General features: G+C 39.7%; 1 protein-coding gene across 2 annotated transcripts in view; it reads right to left on the reverse strand.

The window, feature by feature from the left end:
- The window catches only part of LOC126236196 (SUN domain-containing protein 2-like), a 436,500-nt gene that overhangs the window by 26,831 nt on the left and 392,749 nt on the right, over positions 1-16,920 (reverse strand). For both annotated transcript variants that reach the window (XM_049945303.1, XM_049945304.1), the window contains exon 6: positions 1,987-2,093. In XM_049945303.1, coding sequence (XP_049801260.1) covers positions 1,987-2,093 — 107 coding nt within the window. The remainder of the gene's footprint in view (positions 1-1,986; positions 2,094-16,920) is intronic.

Raw genomic sequence — 16,920 nt, forward strand, 5'->3', positions numbered from 1 at the left:
TTCTTCCACGACTTCATCCGTCTCCACAGGTTGTGCTGTGGTGGTGGGACAGAGAGCGCGTCTAATCTGCCATTCCGAGTACCCGTTTTTTCGGAACACGGTTCTGAGGTGTTCCAATTCCTGGGCCAGATTATCTGCGTCTGAGATGCTGCATGCCCTGTGTACTTGTGTTTTTAGTACTTCATTCCTCTGAGAAGAGTGGTGGCAGCTGTCTGCATGCAGGTACAGGTCAGTGTGCATTTTCTTCCTGTACACACCGTGGCTCAGGATACCATCAGCTCTTCTCTTGACCATGATGTCCAGGAATTGTAATCTTCCTTCTGCTTTGGTCTCCATAGTGAATTTGATGTTTGGATGTATGGAGTTTAGGTGTGTAAGGAAATCCAGGAGCTTGTCCCTACCATGGGGCCAGATGACGAACGTGTCATCGACATAATGGAAGAAACAAGTAGGTTTCCAATTGGATGACGCCAAGGCTTCCTCCTCGAAGTATTCTATGTACAAATTCGTGACCACCGGTGAGAGTGGGCTGCCCATTGTGACTCCATCCGTTTGCTCATAGTATTCCCCACTAAACAGAAATACGGTGAGGTCAAAACATGCCTAAAGAGTTCGGTGGTCTTCTCGTCAAATTTCTGCCGAATAAGCTCGACTGACTCTCGTAGAGGCACCCTGGTGAATAGTGAAACCACGTCGAAGCTCACTAGGATATCAGTGTCTTTCAGTCTGAAGTTGTCGAGACGTTTCACAAAATCCACGGAATTACGGATATGGTGAGAGCATTTACCTACATAGGGGCTAAGTAATTCAGCCAGATATTTTGCCAGCAAGTAAGTAGGTGCCCTAATGTTGCTGACAATCAGGAACATAGGTACTCCCTCTTTGTGGACCTTAGAGAGTCCATAAAGTCTTGGTGGTACAGGTCCTTGAGGTGACAATTTCTTGGCGTCCCCCTCTGGTAGATCTGCTTCCTTGAGTAGAGCCCAGGTCTTCTTCGTGGGGTCAGTGTTGATCTTCCTATAGGAGTCATCATCTAGCAGGCGCTGCATCTTCTCAATGTAGTCCTTATGGGAAAGAACAACAGTGGCATTGCCTTTGTCAGCAGGTAAGATAACAATCTCAGAGCACTCTCTTAGGTCCCGAATGGCCGCCCTCTCTCTACTGGTAATGTTAGTCTTCGTAGGTTTAGTTCTGGTCAGAGCCCGGCAGGATTCCCGACACACTTCTTCCGCTGCTTCAGGTGGTAATCGCACTACAACCTGTTCCACTGCACTGACGATGTCCGCACCGGCGTGAACCTAGAGGTGGGAGCAAAGTTGAGTGCCTTCTCCAGAACCGAAACTGACTCATGAGACAGCTCCATGTCAGTGAGATTGATGATCATCTTGCATGGTGCCTCCAGAGATGGTTTATCCAAGAGACATGAGAATTTTGAAATCTGACGTCCAGTGGCCTTTTTATGTGCAGAATCGGCTGTCGTCCAGGTAACACCATCCACCCAGTCCCAGGTCCACGAATTAAACTGATTGGCCAGTTTAAGATGAAGTTTAAATAGTTCCTGGGAGTTGTAAATCGGCTGCCCTCCCTCAGGAGCTCAGTTTGTCAGCGCACCTGGCAATCGCAACATGTCTGATTGCCGAAATATTGTGCCTGTTGGACACTATGAACCGTCAGTATACCCGTGGACTGTTCGAGCAACAAATACGCTGGGAGAAACTGAAGAATCATACTGAAAATTGTTTATTTTTTCTCATTCACTCTATTCAGTGATGTAGATCAAAACATAAAAAGAAAGCACCAATTCCTGTATTGAATCTGAGCTTCTTTGAAGAAATTTCTCCAAATTAATTTTTCATAATCAGCCTTAATTATTCTCCAATAGTGAAAAACTAACTGCTTTTTAGTTAAATATATATTTTTCAATAACTACACTTTTCTGGAATACAATACCACAATTTTATTTCACATTTACTTGGTATTTCTCACCTGTATTATACGATTGGGCAAATTCTTCTGGGTACAGAGTGATGTACCCATCAATGATACACTGATCTGTTTTGTCTGTGTACCGCGAGTGGTGATGACACTTCCTCCTGTGAAAAAAAAAGATAGTCATAGCTTTTACACTAGAAACTATGATTGTTTATAAAATAGAGGTAAATGTATTGAAACATGTGGTTTCAAAAAGAAACTGATCTTTTGCTGTATCAGCTTTATTGCTTATTGTAGAACATTTTAAGTATTGTCCCCTTCAAAAAAGTCCCCTCGGCTGTTAATACACCATTCCCATCATTTCTTCCAGTTTTGGAAAGCCTCCTGGAACACATTTTGTGGGATGGGGTGCAGGTTTCTCATCACATTGTCCTGTACCTCATCTGTGGTTTGGAAATGACATCCTTTCAATGTGTTTTTCAGTATGGGAAACAGGAAAAAGCCTGCTAGGGCTAGGTCTGGAGAATATTGTGGATGGGACACAGTGGGAATGTGGTGTTTGACTAGACAGTTGCAGACAAGGAGTGACATGTGAGCTGGTGAATTCTCATGATGCAACATCAAAGTGTAGTTTCCCCACAACCCGGGCCTCTTCCTGTGCACAGCATCCCTCATGCGCACTAGGATTCCCTGGTAGACTTCCTTGTTTGTCATCTGGTCACATGGCTCAAATTCATGACGGATAATGCCTTTGTATTCAAAAAACACAACCTACATCACCTTGATCTTTGACCAACTCATGCATGCTTTTTTTGGATGAGGTGACCCTTTGGCCACCCACTGCGAAGAGTGCATCTTCGTTTCAGCATCATAGCCGTACACACACATCTCATCACCTGTTATGATGTTCTTAAGAAAGATATCATTGTCATTAAGAGCAGCAAGCAGTTTGTTGCACATTTCAACACAAGTCTATTTCTGATCTTCAGTCAACAAATGAGGTATGAATTTTGCCCTGACACAACGCATCTCAAGTTTTTTTGCTCAAAATTTGATGGCATGATCCTACATTCATGTCCACCTCCTCAGCAACTTCTCGAACAGTTATATGACGATTTCCACGAATCACTGCAAAAACGATATTCACATGGCCTTCATCTGTTGATGTGGGAGGATGTCCAGACTTGGAATCATCACAGACTGACATTCTGCCCTGTTCAAAATGTTTAAACCATGCACAGCACTGTGTGTGACTCATACAGTTCTCCCTGTATGCTTGGCTAAGCATTTGAAATGTCTCTGTGAAAGTTTTGACAAGTTTGTAGCAGAATTTCACACACACACATATTGTTCTTCAGGCCCCTTCATTGCACTAAACTGACAAGCATGCTATACATGAGCTTACTTCACTGGCTGTGGTTTGTTTGCTAAATGTCTGAGTGACACGAGGCAAATAGCAGTTTGTTGTCTAAACCTGCGGCTAGGTGCACTCAGTAGCTGCAGCACACTCTCTCTGCTGGTTGGTGCACTGTTTCAAAAGTTTGGTTTCTTTTTGAACTCAGCTTGTATGTTGTAAGTCACATGGTTTCTATTTGAAAATGGGTTATAAAATGTGATTTAGCATTTGATTGCCAGATAACATACATACATAACATACAAGTGGTATGGATAGCAGTTTAAAGCTTTACATAGTACATAACAGTTCAAAAAGTATAGACTTTAATGTCAAGAATGGTTACATCAGTACCGCCATACACATCAAACCCACCAACAGTCATCCATTCCATATCAAGAAGTAGCTTCTGTACAACCTAACCATCCATGGTCATTGCATCTACAGTAATGTACAGTTCCTCTTCAAATATGCCATGGGTCTCACTGAGGCCTTCACAGACTGAAATTATACTCCCAATCTTGTCCAGAAACAGATCTCCAAGTCTTCTCTCACCAGTGACCTACAAATGCCCCCAGTCTGGTAGCAAGCACTCTTCTTGTGACTCGGTACCAAGCCAGGACTGGAGCAACCGAATTACATTCTCTACAGGGATTGACTACTTCTCATTCTACCATGAAATGAGAAATATTCTCCCCACTATCCTCCATATTCTCCCACAGTGGTGTTCTGCCAGCCACCCAACCTATGCGATACTCTTTTCTGTCCCTGCTCCACCCTTGCTCCCAGCCCCTAGCCTAATGGCTCCCATCCCTGCAATAGACCCAGCTGCAAGACTTGTCCCAAATCACCAACTCCAGCCCTGTCACTGGCATTTCCTACCCCTTCAAAAGCAGCCATGTGATGTATAAATTTAGATTCAACCACTCTGCTGCATTCTATAAGAGCATGAGAACTAATAATCTGTTGGTCTGCATGAATGGGTGCTGCTAAACTATGGCCAAGAGACAGCTGGACCACCCAGTTGCTGAACATGCCTCCCAGAATGATTGCTTCACTTTAATGACTGCTTCACAGCCTGTGCCATCTGGATTCTTCTCACCAAAACTAAATTTTCTGAACTGCACAGGTAAGAATTCTCCCTACATTCATTCCTGTAACCTCTGTGGCCTCAACTTTAGTCCCTGTCCTCCACCTGTCTATCCCCTTCCCTGATCTCATTTCAGTACACACTCACTCTCTATCTCACCAATGCGCCTACAAGTTCTTCCCCTTCTCTACTTCTTTCTTCTCTACTCCCCCTCCCCTCCTATCCCAGTCACCCATTGCTGTACCTGACCTAGCAGTCTATCCTGTTCCCTGCAAGCTCCCAGCAAGATTCCACAGGCAGCACTAGTGTCTCCCACCACCCCTGCTCAGTTTACCCTCCCATCCCCAAATACCGACACCAGCTGAATTGCAGCTCACGTCAGACGCAGTCATAGCCAAGCCTTAGTGCTTGGAGACAGTAGACATGTGTATGTGATTTGTTGTGTGAATGTATGAGACTTTCATTCAAAATTGAAAAAAGGTCTTGCACACAAATATGTTGATCAAAATCTTGCACCACTCTGCAACCTCATTATGGAGATAGAAAAATTATGCCTGAGGAAAACAACGCAGATGTCCTGGACAGTTTTAAAGCAAAAGGTTTTGTCATTAAAATAAGAATTACCTTGTACATCAATCAGTTACAGCTGTACATGCGAGGGGGCACATTCAACCGAAATGGCAAATGGTCTCAATAACACATTTAAGATTGATAGTGTTCTCAAAATTTTTAGGAAATTGCCCTTGTAAGGTCACAGTGAATTCTTCAAACCCTGTGTTTTCTTTAATGCCACCAAACTTAGAGAAATAGTTGGGTGTTATTTGTTAGAATTTGTCCCTTCCACAATATAATTTTCTTTTTAAGTGCATCCTTATCAAATTCTCACCTTGCAATGTCTTGCTGTGGGCAGTGGGCAGTTAAAACTCAAGGTCTGCAATCCATTTGGACATTGAAATTTCCATTCCTGCACTCCATTCTCCTTAATAAATTCAACAATAGTGAATTTTAAATCAAAAAATTGTTCCATATATGCCCCTTGACTTTACCAACATAGTTTGGAATGATATATAAAGTCTCTGCACTCTTTGTTGAGTTTCATCAAAAACTGTTACAGCTATAATGCATGTGGCTTAAGAAACTTTGGTATTCATACAATCAGTTTCTTCATGTGCTGCATGCCAGCAAATTTAACACAAATTGCTTCTTGATGCACTGAACAATGAAACCCATCTGTCCATAGTTGCAATTTTTTTCTCTTTCATTGTCAGCTAAATCTTTAAATCTTTTATGCATGATATTGTTGGCATGTTGGTGGGGTATCCTGCATCGCCGCCAACCTGCAACATAGCACTGCCATGTGGGTCATCGCTCCAGCTCCGCAGGCGCACTGCCCAAAGTGAGCTGAACTTTGCCTGACCTGCAGGAAGCATGCTAGTTCAGAAGGCACATGCATGAGCAGTAAAGGGTGCCACATCCACAGACTTTATATCCTATGTGCCATTCTTTTCAGCAAGTCCAAGCCCACATCCTAACACAAACAGCTGTTTGGTAGTCATCCACCTTATGGGTATAGCTGTCCTTGCCCTATAAGCAGCAGACAGTTCTGTCTCCACTGTCCGAATTAGATTGCCAGCACCATGCTGCCACCCAGACTCGATGTCCCCCTTACCACCCAGGACCACCACACATTGCAACCCCCTGCTCTGGTTGTGGACTCTAATGCTGCAACTCCTTGTACTGCTCATGAGATGGGACTTTAATTTTCTGCCTACTGTTGATGTCTAAGAAGACAACTTTTCAGAACATAGTTTCTTGGAGAGATTTGCTTGTGTTGTTTTCCAAGAACTCCAGTTGTCAATGAAGTCATTCCTATATTTCCAAGAAGGACTTCCCTTAGAATGAAATTTTCACTCTACAGCAGAGTGTGTGCTGATATGAAACTTCCTGGCAGATTAAAACTGTGTGCCGGACCGAGACTCGAACTCGGGACCTTTGCCTTTCATGGGCAATTGCTCTACCGACTGAGCTACCCAAGCACGACTCACGCCCCATCCTCACAGCTTTAATTCCACCAGTACCTTGTCTCCTACCTTCTATGGCTAAGCCATGTCTCCACAATATCCTTTCTTCCAGGAGTGCTAGTTCTGCAAGGTTCGCAGGAGAGTTTCTGTGAAATTTGGAAGGTAGGAGATGAGGTACTGGCGGAATTAAAGCCGTGAGGATGGGGCGTGAGTCGTGCTTGGGTAGCTCAGTCAGTAGAGCACTTGCCCGCAAAAGGCAAAGGTCCTGAGTTTGAGTCTCGGTCTGGCACACAGTTTTAATCTGCCAGGAAGTTTCAGGACTTCCCTTATTTGTTTTGAACTGCCAGTGGACTGCGGAACTTATATTTGTGACCATAACTGATTGTGTCAATAAATTGATTTTTGAGTGTCATCAACTGACTTACTGTGAAAGTGCCGTAAGCCAAGACACTTCAATTGTAATATCACCTCATAGAAAATTTGCATTAGACATCACTTATGCAACTTCATAATATACGAGGGTTGGAACTTCAATACTGGCAACTATTTATTTACAGCTCTTACGAAATAGGTACATGTTTCACAGTTTTACTGGCCTTCAAATTAGTCAGCAGCATTGTCTATAACCCATTGCCAGCAATGTGGAAGTTGTAGGATGCTCTTAGTAGTGCCAGTTGTGTTGACAGCTCAAGCAGCGCAGTCTATTGCCTGACGAATTTGTAGCAGTTCTGAAACGAATGCTGCAAAGTGTTTCCTTCAGTTTAGAAATCAAGTTGAACTCACAAGGGCTTAAGTCAGGGGAGTGCAATAGGTGGTATAGCACTTAGCAGCTCCATCACTCAAACAAATCAGTAACAGCTTGCACTGTACATGCTTCAGCACTGTACTGCAAAATGATGGTCAGATCCTGCAGAAAGTGTCATCACTTCTGTCTCTATGCTGTTCATTTTTGGAACACAACCTACGACCAGCTTAGGGACAGAAGTGATGACACTTTCTGCAGGATCTGACCATCATTTTGCAGGACAATGCTCAAGCATGTACAGTGCAAGCTGTTACTGATTTGTTTGACTGATGGGGCTGCTAAGTGCTATACCACCTACTGCACTCTCCTGACTTAAGCCCTTGTAAGTTCAACACTATTTCTAAACTGAAGGAAACCCTTCATGGCATTCACTTCAGAACTGCTACAAATTCGTCAGGCAATAGACTGCGCCGCTCGAACTGTCAACACAACTGGCACTGCTAAGAGTATCCTACAACTTCCACATTGCTGGCAATGGTTTGTACACAATGTTGGTGACTACTTTGAAGGACAGTGAAACTTTGAAACGTGTACGAGCTGTATATGAATAGTTGCCACTACCAAGGTTCCAACCCTCATATATTGGGAATTCTCATTCATCTCTTCTGTCATTCCAAATCATTTTGAAGGCTAGTGACAATAGATTGCTAAACTTACCCTTTTTATGCAAGCAGCCACTGGACCTGTGAATGAGCTTCAAACCATGAACAAATAATGAAGGGTAAACAGCACTGACACAGTGATTTTGCTGAACTGAAGAGAGTTGTGGCAACTGGAAAATGCCTTACTTCCAGGAATAAATGAACAAAGCCCAGACAGGCTGAGCCTTGACCCACATGCATGCCGCACAACCAGCCTGCATGGAGTTTGGCATGCCATGGCCAGAACTGATATAGGGAGTCCAAAAGTGGATAAGTTAACATACTGTTTTTGTCTAGTGAAAGGTATAACAAGCAACACTGGTCAAAACTTGGACAATGGAAGTTTGTATAAAACTAGAAACATAAAAGTCTGCATTCAAATATACAGGTTGTTCAAAATTTCTATTCACTCTGAGATCTAATAACAGAATAAATACATTTTTGCCCTCAACAAAAAGTTTCAAAAACAGAAATAAAAACACATGTACAAATGTATGTTATGGTATATTAAAACATCTCTAGAAACACACTTCAACTGGAGAGAATACTGTCATTTACATACGACATTCACCCTCGCACGCGAAATGGTGTATTCTGCATTACTCTTACAAGGATACCGATAAACTCTACATATAGAGGAGTCTGTATACACAAATAAACAAATGGAGATAGTATATAAAGGCAATAAAGAAGTAACTATAAACTTGTTTGAAGAAATGGCAGTTTTCTGGATGTATTAATACATGCTGAGGTTGTAAAATGAAATTTAGATACAATTTGAATTATGGTTACAGGTAGTATCAACCTAGGGCAAACTATGCCTTTGCATAAAAGTTGTATTATTTAATTCCAATTTTTAATATTTTAACTGTATAACTGTACATTATAGTACTTTGTAAGGTGAAAGATAAACAGAAAAAGGTCCATAAACATGGAAGGGTATTTGTTTTGATTTTTTTAATAAAAGAAAAATGTACGGGCACTTTTTGCCCATGCTTGGTGGTTCTAGAGTTAGAAAAGTGATACCATTTTTCTAGGTAGAAACACATCAGGTATTAAGGCACTGTGAGAGGACAGGAAGCCAGAAATGATTAATCTTAAGTCTGCTTGTAGTGCAGCACACTACGCCAGGTTTATTACAGTAAATATATATCTAAATGAAACAGTGAACAGTGCAATTCATATGGTAAGTGAGGAAAGCTTGAGAGTATATGAACGTAAGAATTTTTATTTTTCATATTTTAAATATATGCAATATAACTATAAAAAAGAAGAAAAGGTATATCTGATTTGATTTGATTTGATTTTTTATTGGTCCAGTTTTATCATATAGCACAAATTGTACAACTGATATTGGACAAGTCAAAGATAAGTTACAATAATACATAGTATTAGCAATTAAAATTAGATACCTACTACAATTAATTTTGTTACTTATTCAGAAATTCTCTGGCAGAATAGAACAGTGCTTTATTAGAAATGCCTTTAGTTTAGCTTTAAATATTGGATGAGTGGAATTTTTTATTTCCTCTGGTATCTTATTGTGTAGTATTACACCAATGTTTATTATGCTCCTCTGATAGGTGGTTGTTCTGTGATATTTTTGATGTATATTTGATTCCCTTCTGGTACTATAGTTGTGTACACTTTTGTTCTGTAGCAGTTTGCCTGTTTTCAGGAGGTAGTTCCTAGTGAACAAGATAGTTTCATAAATGAATAAACTTTGAACATTTAGAACACCAATCTCAGTAGAATGGGATTTACAGGACTCCATCTTTTTAAGGCCACAAATTACTCTTAAAGCTCTTTTTTTGCATTCTAAAAACCTTTACACTGTGAGTTGAGTATCCCCAGAAAATGATCCCAGATGGGATCAGTGAGTGGAATTGTGAATAGTATGCCTGCAGTACTGTTGTTTTGCTTGTTGTAACCTTTAAAATTCTTAGGCCATAGCACACAGATGATAGTTTTCTACACAAGTTATTTATATGTGTGTCCCACTTTAAGTCTTGCTGAACACAAAAACCCAAGAATTTTGTGATACTTACATTTTCTAGGGGATCAATTTTTAATTGGGCTTGAACAGACATTTGATTAGTTGGAGGAATTAAATGAAAATCAACACACTCAGTTTTTTCAGTATTTATAATGAGTCTGTTTTTTGTGAACCACTCAGAAAGTGTTTTCATAGAACTTTCTGCTGTGGACCACAAAGTTTCTGGACTGGATCCAGTGAGCAATATGCTGGTGTCATTGGCAAACAGGATAGTTTTTGTGGGACTCATAAATTCAACTAAGTTGTCCACATAAATCAAGAAGAGTAGTGGACCTAAGATTGAGCCCTGTGGTACACCATATTTTATTGGTAATTCCCTAGAAAGAAGGGAGTTGTTTCTTGTTTTATTCATTTTGTTGAATTTATACTGAAGTGATACTTTCTGCCTGCGATTTTTTAGGTATGAACACAACCAGCTATGTGCTACACCTCTTACTCCTCGTCTTTCTAATTTTTCGAGCAGAATGTTATGGTCCAGGATGTCAAAGGCTTTTGATAGATCTAGAAAAATACCTGCAGCTAATTTATGTTGATCAAGGGGTTTTAAAATGCAGTCTAAGAATTCGAAAATTGGTGTCTGTGTAGATTTAGACTTTCTAAAACCATGTTGTTGTACTGTAAGAGGTGCATATTTATTTATGAAACTTAAAAGCCTGTCATAGAAGAGTTTTTCTAGAATTTTTGACAAGGAACTTAACTGTGACACGGGTTGGTAGTTTGAGATTTTTTCAGAACATTTTTTTAGCAGTGGTGAAACTTTTGCTATTTTAAAAATATCTGGAAATACACCAGTTTTTAAAGAGAGGTTGAAAATTTTTGCCAAGGGGTTTGCTATGTGGTGAGCACATGCTTTTAATATGAAATCAGGTACTTCATCAACACCACTTGAGATTTTATTGCTTAATGATTTAATTTTACTTATAATTTCATTGTGGTTTGTTTCATACACATACATAGAAGCATTGAAGGTCACTGACTTGCTGGAGAAACTTGGGACTGATCCCTGACAGTGTACTTGAATGAGGTCTTCAGCTAGTGAGGTGAAGTATTCATTGAATTTTTCCACAACTGAATTTGGGTCTGTGACTTTTGAGCCTTCTAGTGGTAATGATACATTCTCTTTCTTTGGCACTGACTTACAAGTTTCTTTCTTTATAACTCTCCACGTGGATCTCATTTTGTTAGATGAGTTTCTTATCAAATTGTCATTCCACATAATTTTTGCCTCTTTGACTAATCTACCATAGATTCTTTTGTAGGCTTTTGAATAATCTGCCAATTCTTCGGTTACTCTATATTTCTTACAAGAGTATTGCAGAAATCTGTTTCTCTCACTAGAAATTTTTATGCCTTTAGTTACCCATTGCTTATTGTTGTTAGGTTTTACTGTTTTTACTACTTTTGGAAATGCTACATTAAAATAGTGAAGAAAGATGCTCTGAAAACTCATGTACATGCTATCAACATTGTTCTGAGTGGCGATGCTTTCCCAGTTTTCCTTCGCCAGTAAGAGATTAAAAATTCTAATGTTATCTTCAGAAAAGGTTCTTTTTTCAACTACTTTTCCGGAACTGCTACTACTTGTTGGCATTTCTATACACAGTAGCTGTGCCTCATGATCACTATAACCCATGCTCAGTACTCTGCTTGTGAATCTGTAAGTTGTTTCTGAGGTGAATATTTGGTCAATAATGGAATTTGTGCATTCTGTTAATCTTGTTGGACAGTGTATTGTGGGGATCATATTGAATATATTACAGCAAGTGTTAATGAAATGTACTGTGATTAGATACAGTATTGCTGTCTAACCAATCAAATCATGGGGAACATTTCCAGCTATATAAAGCATTATATGTTATGCAGATCAACAGTAAAACTGTCTGAACTGTCTGAAAAAAGCCAGGAAACACATCTGTAGAGACATCTTTCTTGACTCTGTCTATTAGAACATGCAGGTATGTGAACACCAATATGGCAGCTCCATATTGAATTTACAGAGGTAATCTATGCAGGTGGTAATTCTTAATAATGACACTGCCTAAAGTCATCATTCTTGAGTAAGTAATTTTACGGAAGTGAGATGATATATGACTACTTCCTGGAGGTAAAACACTGACCTTCAAGATGCAGTCATAAAATAATCAAGTTAAAAATTCACTCACTAACAATTACTGAGATTTGTTTTCCCTTTTACAAACTTCCAGTAGCTGCACTCATAGCATATTAATAGCTGCACTCATAGCACATTAAAATAACATTTCAGTCTAAACACAACAAAATGACAAAAAATCACAGACACTAACAAACTGTGTTACATAGATAAACATATTAATTAGCATTGTTGGGAAAACATTGCGTATTGACTCGAAAATAGTTTCAACTATTCATTTATTCACAAGCAGTAGACTCTATTATGAAGTACCCATATGGACATGCAGCAAGTGAACACATACATTAACATGGAGATCTCATTCTAGGGTAAACCTGAAATGATCTCATGGGAACAACCAGTCCAATAATTGATTGTAGTGTGTGTAACCATTGGTACAAAGTTTATCTGTGAAGTTACCCTAAGTCATTCTATGTCTTTTACAAACTTTCATTTGTGTAGTTAAAAATAAAAAGTAGTGGTGTATAAGCTTTACCCACATAATTGGTGTACCCAACAAAAAAAAAAAAAAAAAAAAACAAGTATAAGCATGGACTGTTAATTATGGCGCCATGACAATGGAAGACATTCACAATCAGTTGCAAGCCATCAATTACAAGATTCAAGAAATTCACAATGAAACTCAGCTTTTGGGGCTCACTGTTCCTGCAACACAAAAAGTGGACGCAGTGAAGTGCAAAAAACTGAACATTACAACAATGCAAAACATCATGTTTATTGAAGAAATACCAATAATAATGTTGAATACACACCACCATGCATCCGATTTATCCACTAGGCCAGAAGGTGATGTTAAGCCCGATATGAAAATGCCGACTCTTCTGCTGATTTCGTCCACATTGCAACCCCACTCAGAAACCATGAACTGTCCAACCACCAGCTTGAGGAGGTCTTCTGCACTGTGTTTGCAGTTGTAGACCCCACTGTTTTTGCCCAATGAAACACTATTGGGTTTGTGGTTATGTAAAATATTTTCAGGCACCAACCAGCTGTTGATGATCACAAACATTTTATGCTGGTGATCAGCAATTTAGACCAGCACACAACAGCACTGGTGTGGGATATACTTTTCCTAACTCCATGTCATCAAGCTTACCTTGCTTTAAAAACTGCATTAATTGTGTGCTGCACTAAATTACCAGACCAAAGACTCAGACAAGCGCTTAATCAAGAAAAACAAAGTGACAAAAACCCTTGGGGAATTTGGCAGTGCCTGTGAGGTATGATGGACACAATTACGGTTTCAGACCATTTGTTGTTATTTATTTGGCAACAGTAGCTACCATCGCATGTGCAAGCAGCATTGGAAGTGTGTGAAGATCAACTAATTAACAAGTTGTTAAAAGTGGCCAAAAGAGTATATGTGACATCGGAGTCACCAATAACAATTACCATAATGTCACTGGCAGACAAGCATCAGCCAACTCCGCAATGAGTGTAAGTTAACTGACCTGTATTTTACCTCACTATAACCTTGACTACTGATAATTTTTAAAATAATAAATGTTTGAAGAAAAAATGCTTATGGAGAAGAGGAGAATGAGGGCTGCATCCATTTAGAAACAAACATACATAAGCTCATTGCAGATTTCACCTTGTGAGCTAACATCCCAAAGATGTTCAGGTTTACATATGGTTCCTCTTCGTCGAAATGTCTTGGCTCAAACTTGTCTAGAGGTTGAACTGCACGTGTCACATTACATGCCCTAAATTAAACACTTGTGACCCTTTGGTTAAATTGCCTGGCTGATGGTAAGTTTGTGAAATACATAGTTAACATAACATATAATAACAGCAGTAATAATATTGGGAACTAAATTAATGACCCACACATGATGTAGGCCACACAGTTGCGATTTGGTTAGAATAATGTTTATTCAAAAAGACATCTAATGGTGAAAGTGGTCGTATTTAGAGTTACCGTTACACTCGAGTGCATATCCACTTGACACAGTTCGATCATTCTCAATCTCAAAATGAAACACAATACTCCATCTCGATATTTACTCAGAAAGTGGGAGTTCACTCCAGGTGCGAGGCTGCTCACCACTCAGAGACTAAGTCCTGCAATATCACACAATGTGAAATTTTCTAAGTCGTTTCACTTCCTAGCTGCCTAAAGACTGACTGTCCGCTTTTGCATCTCAATCCGAACTGTACCCTTTGGTGACTCCAGCTGAACTGTCCGCTTTTGCATCTGCCCCAGCACTGTCCCCTTTGCTGTCTCGACCAGAACTGCCTTTTGCCCATCTCCAACCACGTTTCCCGCGCACCAAACATCTTCGCTCAAATGACTAGCGCAGTTCCCTTTCCCGAAGCTGTCCAGCTGATTGGCTACAGCTTGTTCTACATTACTTTACATTTTAACACATTTAAATAATCAAAGCTTGACCACTTTCACATTCTAAATAAAGTAACAATAATATCCATTGCATAACAAACGTCAAATTCTTTTACATAAAACAAATACAATCTCCTTCTTAACTTTGAATGTCACGGCCAGTAGCCTTGCACCAATGTGATTTCTCATAAATAAATACATAAAAAAGTAACTATTTTGCACAAAACTTTACAACAAATATTCTATTACCTAATGATTCAATAAGGTGTCATACTGCCATTGTTCAATGTGTTTTGTGTGGAGGAAATGATGATCTGATGCTTAACTGAAAATACTAATAATTTAAATTTACTATATTTTTTAAACAAATAAAATTACACAGTTGATATTTACAACATTTGTCATTTTAATGATGTGCTTCTATATGAAATGTTGATCATTAAGATCGACCAAAGCATTCAGATTTTTATTACAAAACTTATTAATTTCACTTTAACAATAAATCCTAAACTATTATAGATATGATCAATATTTAAGTTTTATTGGGATCACCATGAAGTTTTATGGGGGATGGCAGATTAAAATTACTGTGGCTTCATTATTTTCACTACTACAGAATTAAATATTTTTCATAAATGTTTCCCGTTATGGCCAATCTTAGGCCCGCCATATTTAACACAGCTACATCCCTTGGCCACAAAAGCCTTCTGCTGGGTTTCCCTATGATGTACATTCTCATCTGTCTCACTCACACACTACAGTGCTTAGTCCTCAATAGACAATAGACACCTGTGAGTTTCTCCATCTCATGGTGAATCTGTGCTCTTTGTGGCACGTGGTCCTGGATGACAAGGTTTGTTTCACAATTCCTGCAGGCTGACTCTTTCGACCATATATTTAAATGAGAGTGCAATGCTTGGTAATTCACAACCTCCATGAGTTTGTGACAAATCTTAAATAATGCATATTTCTTTATAAAAATTATTTTCCATGTAAATTAACTATAATATCATTCCAGAATGAGATTTTCACTCTGCAGTGGAGTGTGTGCTGATATGAAAATTCCTGGCAGATTAAAACTGTGTGCCTGACCGAGACTCGAACTCGGGACCTTTGCCTTTCGCGGGCAAGTGCTCTACCATCTGAGCTACCGAAGCACGACTCACGCCCGGTACTCACAGCTTTACTTCTGCCAGTATCTCATCTCCTACCTTCCAAACTTTACAGAAGCTCTTCTGTGAACCTTGCAGAACTAGCCCTCCTGAAAGAAAGGATACTGAGGAGACATGGTTTAGCCACAGCCTGGGGGATGTTTCCAGAATGAGATTTTCACTCTGCAGTGGAGTGTGCGCTGATATGAAACTTTCTGGCAGATTAAAACTGTGTGCCCGACCGAGACTCAAACTCGGGACCTTTGCCTTTCGCGGGCAAGTGCTCTACCATCTGAGCTACCGAAGCACGACTCACGCCCGGTCCTCACAGCTTTCCTTCTGCCAGTATCTTGTCCCCTACCTTCCAAACTTGTTTGTGATTTTGAAGTGATATAATGAATAATCAAATCTGATAAAATAAGGCCTGAGTAAGAGTTTAACTATTTTGTGTAGCTTTCTCATATGTGTTCTTCACAAAACTGCATCAAATACAGGAAAAAAATTTATATTATGTCAGAAATAGGACAAGAACAAATAAGATGGTTCAACGTTACTTTGTAACAGGTGGACATTGAACTGAATCAAAGAGATGACACCTTACTGTGCTACCAACAAGCTCCACCAACTGATGAGTATTTCTGAACAGCTCCAGAAATATGCACCACAGCTGAGATACTGGCTAAACAGATTCAATTGCAGCAGCAATGGATAGGCTCTAATAAACTATGACCTTGACAAAATACAGTGCTGCAACCCCAAGGTTACTGGCTAGTTTGAGGCAACTTAACTAAGGTTTACAATATTGCAGTGCCTCAGATGTTAAGAAGAATGATGCAATGTTCCTCTGGACATGCACACATGTCCAAAGGATCAGGCACTGCAGTGATTGCAGCCATTATGAAATACATGAAGTGTATTTGCAGTTGCAAATAAGAATAACTGTCAGATTTATAAGGGAATTACGACAATGAAAATCTGTGCCAGATAGGGACTCAAACCTGGATTTCCCACTTTACCCACGAGTGGTTGCCTTATCAACTTTGGCTACCTGCGCATGACTCTCGGCTGAACCAAAACTTCCAAATGTCCTCATTCCTGCATCACAACATATACCCATCCACACAGTATATAATTGCTGTACAGGGAAGGACATTTCAATTGAAAGCTGCTGTCCAGTATCAACATATATTGTATTGTATATTTATTGGTCCTGTGAATCATACACTGTACAGGGGTACATAATGATATAGGACAAGTCAAATAATTTGCAATAAAGTTTAACAGAAAAAAGCTGTTGTATGGTTTTCAGTATATAGCAAT

This window comes from Schistocerca nitens, chromosome 2, assembly GCF_023898315.1.
Source record: "Schistocerca nitens isolate TAMUIC-IGC-003100 chromosome 2, iqSchNite1.1, whole genome shotgun sequence".
Classification (NCBI taxonomy): Eukaryota; Metazoa; Arthropoda; class Insecta; order Orthoptera; family Acrididae; genus Schistocerca; species Schistocerca nitens.